The sequence below is a fragment of the Penaeus vannamei genome, chromosome 16, assembly GCF_042767895.1.
Source record: "Penaeus vannamei isolate JL-2024 chromosome 16, ASM4276789v1, whole genome shotgun sequence".
Classification (NCBI taxonomy): Eukaryota; Metazoa; Arthropoda; class Malacostraca; order Decapoda; family Penaeidae; genus Penaeus; species Penaeus vannamei.
In genome coordinates, this window is record NC_091564.1 from 1778892 (window position 1) to 1786391 (window position 7500).

The window sequence follows — 7500 nt, forward strand, 5'->3', positions numbered from 1 at the left end:
GAGAGAGAGAGAGAGAGAGAGGGGGGGGGGGGGAGGGGGCATCGCCTAGCAAAGAACAATTATTTACTTTCCTTCAGCTAACAACCTGACTTTTCCTAATGCGACCACTAGAGAAGAAAATGCCCTACCCCAAAAGAACCAGCACTTGAGGATAAGGGCGTGCTGTGTGCGGTGTTGGTTTCTGGCTAGCGACGGTGGCACCAAACCTCACTTGAGCCTCTCCACATTATCTTCAAGTTGGCTACCGACAACCAGATCTACAACATAAGGCTGCCATGTTGTCAATTCTTGTTTGTAGCACGACCATCATATCAGCATGAAGTACCCCGAATGAGGAGAAACAAGCATCGCCGGTTAAACTGCATACTACGAACTGCCATGGGAAACCTAAATCGCCGACCGAACGAATGAACGCATGCTTCAATGGATAACGTATCTATTGCACAACGCCAAACAAACACATTTCGGACAAGCTCATCTAGCATTTTTCCTGCGGGGAAACAGTGATAAAACAAGTCAGATGATTTTTCTCTAAGCTCTCAACTCCCGATGAATGAACAAACAAAAAGCATATCTGAACATCATTCCTCGGGTGCTGGGGACCAATTTCCTCCCGACAAGCTATCAACGTGCCCTTTCGACCATTCCCTGCCATTAGAGCAAATCGATTCATGTAAATGGATCAGTGTCAAACACACTGTCTTTAAACTCAACACTAGTCCAAAAAGGAGACCTAAACACTCCGTATTAGAACTACGCACTTTACACCGCCACACAGAAGCGATCGCCTCCACGAAGCGGCGGAAGACTCGGCCCGAAAAGCCCTACCCCAGCCAAACCGGCCGAGTCCACGGCGAAATGCAGTACAAGGAATGGTCTCCAGCACTTCCGGACTTCACCCAAGCGCCAAAGTTTTTGAAAAAAAAGTCTATAAAGATAATCGGGCCGTGGCTATTCTGGGAGAAGTTCCGTAGGGAAGGAAACTTACCATGACGTCGAAGTGTGTGACTTCCAGATTGGCGGGTTGTTGGTAGAAAGTGGGCGGAGGAGGCGGGAGGTAGGAGAAGATGGGCGTGGGTTGCTCAGCCGCCGTGAAAATTTTGGTGGTAGTGAGAGATGCGTCTCGGGAAGAATGTGGTGGCAAGGAGGGCGAAGTCGTGGGCGTGACGTGCACACACCCAGATGATGACAGGGTACGGACGACAGGGTTCAACACAGTCGCAGCACTCGTCGAGTTAAGGCCGTGTAGGATATGTTTAGTTGCAGTCAGGTCGCACTGTGGCGGTCGGGTGTAGACGACGTGGTGGTGAAGCTTGGTGGAAATGTTGAAGCGGCTAGCTAGCGGTGGTTAGCAGCGGAAGTAACAAGATACAGCAGCAGTAGCAGCAGCGATGAAGACGGCGGTGATGTGAAAGGTGTGAGGTCCGGGTGTGAGTGAGGTAGTGTGAGTAGCGAGACACAGAGAGAGAGCACAGCGCGGGCCGGCGGCGTGCTCACGACTAACTCCAGCCCCCACCACAGCCCGCCCGCCGCACACGGTAGGGAGGCGGGGCGCTTCCCCCACTCCTGCCACACACCACCACATCTAAACAAAGCTCTCCTATGCTATGGCCACAAAGTAAATCCTTTATCAACAATAAAAACCACCGCACAGCTAAAAGCACGCTGGAGGTATTATGTAAAAATTCTCTCTATACCCCCATGGCGGAAAAAATACATGTAAAATTCTGCATGGTCCTCCGTGTGAAGGTAGGAGACGCATGCGCGGGAGTCCAGCACACCCCGGCTTACCTGGCCTCCCCTAGAATCCCTCCCCCACCTGACTACCTGGGCCCCATCACACTCCTCACCAACCCTCACAGCACACATAAAAATCACCAGAATTCCTCATGCTGCACTAATTCCAACATTATTCCGGCTCTTTCTAAATGGCCTGCCGTTTACTTCTAGGCGGGAGCGAGGAGGGAAACCGGCCACAAAACGGAGAGCTCAAAAACAACCCTGGCTGAAGAAGACTCCATCACCATCCTTTTCCAAAGCTGCGAAGAGCAAAAAGTTTTACCATATTCCTCGCCGGTAGAAAAGGGACACAGGAGAGAGGAGAGAGGAGAGGAGGGGAAAGCGAAGGGATAAGGTAGGAGGAGGGGTAGGGAGGGAGGGAGAGAGAGGAGAGGAGGGGGGGGAAGCACGTTTGGAAGGAGGGAATAGGGGAGGTCCCTCCTCACCTGCCGCACGCGCACTGCACGCCCGCTCCTCAAAGCTACCTCACTCGCCCTCCAGATCGCCTTGCCGTCGCCACGTATGCAAGTCCGGCCACACCAGCAAGCCACATGACCACAATTTCCCTTATCTTCGTCACACACGCACCATTATCCCGAAGGTTATCGCCTTCTAACCCTTGCCGCCCGCTTTGCAAACAAACACCAAAAGAAACTGAACAAGAAAACCGACAACTTCCAGGCCAACCGGCAGACTTCTGTGAAATGGTTACTTCAAAACACAGGAAACGGGCATAAAAACTAACGCGAATTAAAGGGCCCCGCTCTCCCGAAACACTCCTGTACTTTCCTACAAACCTCGCCGTCATTCAAAAACTTGTTCAACTCTTCAAAACGCAGGTTACATAATATTTCAAAGAACTCGCTTCCAGAGAAGGGCTAGAATGCGCAAACACGGCAAACGCTGATATAAGGAAGAATAAAACTGTTTGCTTAGTCACCGTCAACAGATTTATTGCGCGTATGTTTACCTTAAAATTACCCCGACAGCCGAGTGTGTGATGCTGTTGTATGCTGTAACGTGGGAGCTGTCACATAAAGCACAATGCAAATAAGAAACCGCACAAGAGACGATAAAGAATTCCTCATAATGTAGACCTCATTTCTAAACAATCTCCTCCCACAAATGTTCACGCAGGTAGAACTTTAAAAAGAATTTCCTGGCCTTTCCTCGTGCAGAAACGCAAGAAATATCGAAATTCCAAACCTGCGTTAGTAGTACGGAAAATCGCCCAATAATGAGAATACGTCGAACAATCACGACTCCAAGAGAGAAAGAGAGAGAGAGGGGGAAAAGCAACAACCAGGGCTTTAGAATCCCAGAGAGCAAAAAAGAGAAAAAGATTCTCTCTCGGCCATTTAAGGGTAACTTCGAGTTGCCACGATTCGGTAGTTCCCTGTACAAAGCACGCAGAGAGGACGACGACTACCCAAAAGGGAGATAGGGTGGGTTGGAAGTCAAACGGCAATGTATTAATATCGACACAATTATCCCCTCGACTGAACTCGTGGTTCCATTAATTAACCTCGCATCTGTGTGGATATTGGGAGCTTCTTGGGAATACGTACGGGAGATCTACACTTTTGGATAACTTCGAAACAACTTCTATTCTGAGCGGATACTCCCACACCATAAAAATGTAGAACGCCTTACAATCCTACATCGATCAATCCCTGACGTTTCAGATCTTGCCCGTACGAATGCTCGCCACCCTTAATGTAAGAGCTACCTGTGGCTCTTCGTAGTTGAACGAAATGGTACGCACAAGAGGGCGCTTCCCCGATACGTCGCCAGCCAAGAGGAATACTTTATATCGCTCCCGCAAGACCGCCTGATTACTTACGCCGTCCCAAAAGGATGAGGGGAATCATTCCATTTGCTTAATGGCACAAAGGTGTACTCCCCGACCGCGCGGTTTGAATACCGTCGGTCACAGGAGGGAAGGAATAAAGAAAATCAGGATTCTTGGCTGCCGAATCCGGAATCATCTCAGCTTTACCGCACACGAGAGGAGAGGAACCGAGAACCTAATGTAAATCAAACGTTATTTTTGAGTGCACAGCTTCAAACTCCTTCCAGTTCTTATAATGATCCACGGGTTGCTACTTACAGCCGTGTGTGGCGTGCGCTGCGTTATCTAGTAACCAGAAAAATGTTCATTATCGCAGGGGTTAACGTGCCTTTGGACTTCCTCCTCCTGCAGCAATCCGCCTGCTTCACGTAACGCTACGTCTTCGGGGCTTCGACCGCTCGTTCCCATCACCTTTGTCATCTATTTTCAGGCGCTTTGCTTGCCACCGATTGTTAAGAACGGAGTCATTAAATAAATTACGACCTGACTGACTAAACCAAGAAGACGTCGAACTGGAATACGTGCAATGGGACGCAGCATGCTGCAACTTCCCAGGCTTATAACAGTTGCTCCGCAGGCTTTTGAACTTGAAATTTATTGTAGTGACAAGCACGACTTATATATCAAATTTTGATGTTAAATGGTATGTGAAATCTTTCTAATCTACTTAACCTGGTTCACAAAACGTATGGAAGTAAAATCAAAGGAAAATCGATATATACTTTGTGTTGGAGAGCTATTTGTGCAACTCACGCCACTAAATTCTCCCTGACAGACGTACGATGCAAAAGATGGGAATAGCATGCAAGGCTGGCGTGTCAGTTGGACGGGGACACGGGGTGATGGCGACCGTCATCCTCATGGGACAGCAAAACCATGGAAACAATTGCAAAGGAAACCGAAATCTCGGTGATATCAGGGCTGCAAAGGTCCTCTTCCACAAGGATAAGAAGCACTCTGCAGTCGCTTAGAGGAGAGGTCAGGGCACGAGGGCTCGTTCCAGACCACATAAACGTAGAACTTGAGCCCCTCCTCTTAGGTGCCATGACTCGAGTCCCCGCCGCCAGCCACCGCCCCCTCGCGGGCCACTCAACCGTAGGTAAAACAAGTCCAAAAAAATCACGTGACCCGCACCGGAAACGCCGGCACAAAACATATAGTTAAGAACGCCGGGTTATCATTAAAGACGAGAAGGATGGGGATCGTGACCCAGGGGTTAAACCAGGGAAGACTCCCGGGGGGCGAGACCGGAGGTGGGTTCGTACACCCCTGGCAGGGTCACGACTCGCCCGCCCCCTTCTGACCTCCCCAAACCTCAGACGCAGCCGAGGGGCCCCGGCTCGAACGCCGTCGCCGTCACGAGCGGCTCCCTGGGATAAAGGAGTCTTTCTTGGACTGTGTGTGTAGATTAAGGTAGATAAAGCTGGATGGAATTGGGCAGGGATGCTCAACGCTGAACTTCCCAATATTTCTATATTTTCGGTGGATAATGAAGCGTCGAATCGAGGGTTGACCTGCGCGAGAGTTCCACGGCAGCAGCATTTTCCATGACATTGTTTTGTCCTTGACCTCCAGGAGTCTTTGGCCCTTCCATCCACCACCACATTCCCCGACTCCGTCTTGAAGGTTGCAATGGAACAACACAGCCGCCCAAACACAAATAAAGGGCGAGCGTGCTTGCTTGCGACAGGACGGACATGCGGCCTGTGTCACGAGCACGGCCAGAAGGGCCCGCCGACATTCAGACGGCCAGCTTTCCTATGAAAACCTCTCGAAAACCCGGAATTTCCTGCCGCTGCGAGCATTTCCCCGTAGCAGGCTTTTCGTCCTTCCTCAAAGCCCACTTTGCGGTCACTGGCGCCATTAGTAAAATCAGCTTGTAGACTCTTCAGTCCGGCCCAGAAAAAAGGAAAGGCTCGAGCGCTGATTGTAACTATATATCAAAGGAGCACCTCCATGTCGTGTGTGATCTTATGAGTAAGGAGGTTTCATACGCAATGAAATTCACTCTTGCTTTTAAAGGGATGAGAGACGTAGCTATGGAACGGTGCTTTCTAAAGAGCAAGGGGAACAGCATCTTGTATGAAATTTAACCTTCAAATCTTTTTCGTTGGAGCTTAAAGAGAAAGAAGAAGACATTTCAAGAGGGAAATGGAGGACGTAATTTTGCCACTTGTTAAAACAAAAAGCAAGATTTAAAAAATACCTTCAATCTGCCTAACAGCGTAGTGCAGTGTTTTGTATTACATGCATTAAGCCTGCAGCAAAATTCCCTTCTACACCATACGATGCAGTGCAAACGCCGTAAAAACACGACATACATAAAAGGGCGTGGGCAAGGTAGCGTCAATCCTATCACGCAGAAATGCGAAGGTTACTTATCACGAATAAAATCCATAGGCCGCAAATCTCAAAGCGTGGGAAACCAACAGCTCATACAGACGACGACGGCGACAGGCCCTAAACAAAAGTGAAAATACGAGGATAAAACAACAAACAACCCATCATTACCGGGAAGACAACGCTCCGGCCGCCCCGCCTCCCATCATATTCTACTCCCCTCCTCTCACTCATAGAAAATAACGCCCCTTCATCGTCCCTCCCAAAAGTTCAATTCCCTTGACTATTCACAGGGGGGGGGGGGGGAGAGAAAAGGGCTGGTGGGGTGGGGTTGGGGGGAAAGGAAGGCGAAAACAATGAAAGATTTAAAAAAAGACTTGAATAAACAACGACTCGCGAGAGGAAACTGTACAGCGCCCCGACAGCTAAGCCTTCCGAGAGCAAATACACGTCGACCTAAATTCAATTGTCGCCGATGCTCGCGTCAGAATCCACGACTGATCGAGAGTAAAGATTAATAAGCCAAGTGACGTCTAAAGGAGAAGTTAGTACGAAGGGGGGAGGGGGGAGGATTAAGAATTAGAGAGGGGGAAGAAGGGAAGCAGCGAAGGGAGGGGGAGGGACCGGAAAAAGTAGGGAGGGAAGGAAAATGGATGCCAATTCCCCCTATTTTTATCGTCTCCTTTGCTCTCCCCTCCCCTGTCAGGCAAAGGAAATCGTGAGAGGAGGGGAAAGAATAATAACGAAAGGGGAAAAAAGCAGGAAAAGAAACAGAAAAGGGAGGGTTGGAAGGGTGGAGACGCGAGGGATTGAGAAGGCGACGTAGGGAGTGGGGGACGAGGGTAAGGAAAGGAAAGGGCGAATGAAAGGGAGAGGGAAAAGGTTCGCGCACAGCACGGCCAGGTGTGAGGTCGCCCTTAATAATGAATGAGGCGAGGGCGAGGTGCCGTATCCCACCATTTGCCCTCGTACATAATACAGTGTGCCACGACCTAACATGACGCACCACTTGGCCCTTATAGATAAATCACGACCGATTCTGCTGCTGCGCGCTCGCATCTTTCCTTTCCTTCCCTCCCTCACCCCAACCCACACGCCCTTCGCATCTCCACCTCCCAGCCTGACCTTGTTCCCCGTTCCAGCCCAGCCTCTGACCTTTTACGACCCGCCTTCCCCTCCCCTCCACCTCGTAACCTTTTCCACGTGTTCTTTCCTTCAATCGTACTTCGTGTACTGATAATGCGTCTTCCCCCTTTGCCTCGCCCTAAAGTCCTCTTTTCCGGGTGCTGCCTTTGTCTTCTTTTCTTCCGTGTTGGGATTTAAGTCTCAGCTTGGACAATTGAAGACAAAAATAGCAAAGCAATATTGAAAAAGGCAGGCGAAGGACAGAAGAACCATTCTGATTTTCGCAGCGTGTAATTGCATTCTCATTTACAAATCACAACTGCTCCATCGGTGTTTGAAGTGGCAAAACGAATACCTTACATAATTTACATGAAATGAGCAATTCAATTAATGTCCCGCCTCCA

At 49.6% G+C, this 7500-nt stretch overlaps 1 protein-coding gene across 50 annotated transcripts in view; it reads right to left on the reverse strand.

Annotated features, from left to right (window-relative positions):
* heph (polypyrimidine tract-binding protein 1 heph) overlaps positions 1-7500 on the reverse strand; it is a 153205-nt gene that overhangs the window by 37705 nt on the left and 108000 nt on the right. For 9 of the 50 annotated variants that reach the window (XM_070131052.1, XM_070131048.1, XM_070131043.1 and 6 more), the window contains exon 1: positions 989-1520. The exons of the other annotated variants lie outside the window; for them this stretch is intronic. In XM_070131052.1, coding sequence (XP_069987153.1) covers positions 989-991 — 3 coding nt within the window. In that variant the 5' untranslated portion in view covers positions 992-1520. Of the gene's footprint in view, positions 1-988; positions 1521-7500 lie in introns of those variants that run through there. 50 annotated transcript variants of the gene reach the window in all.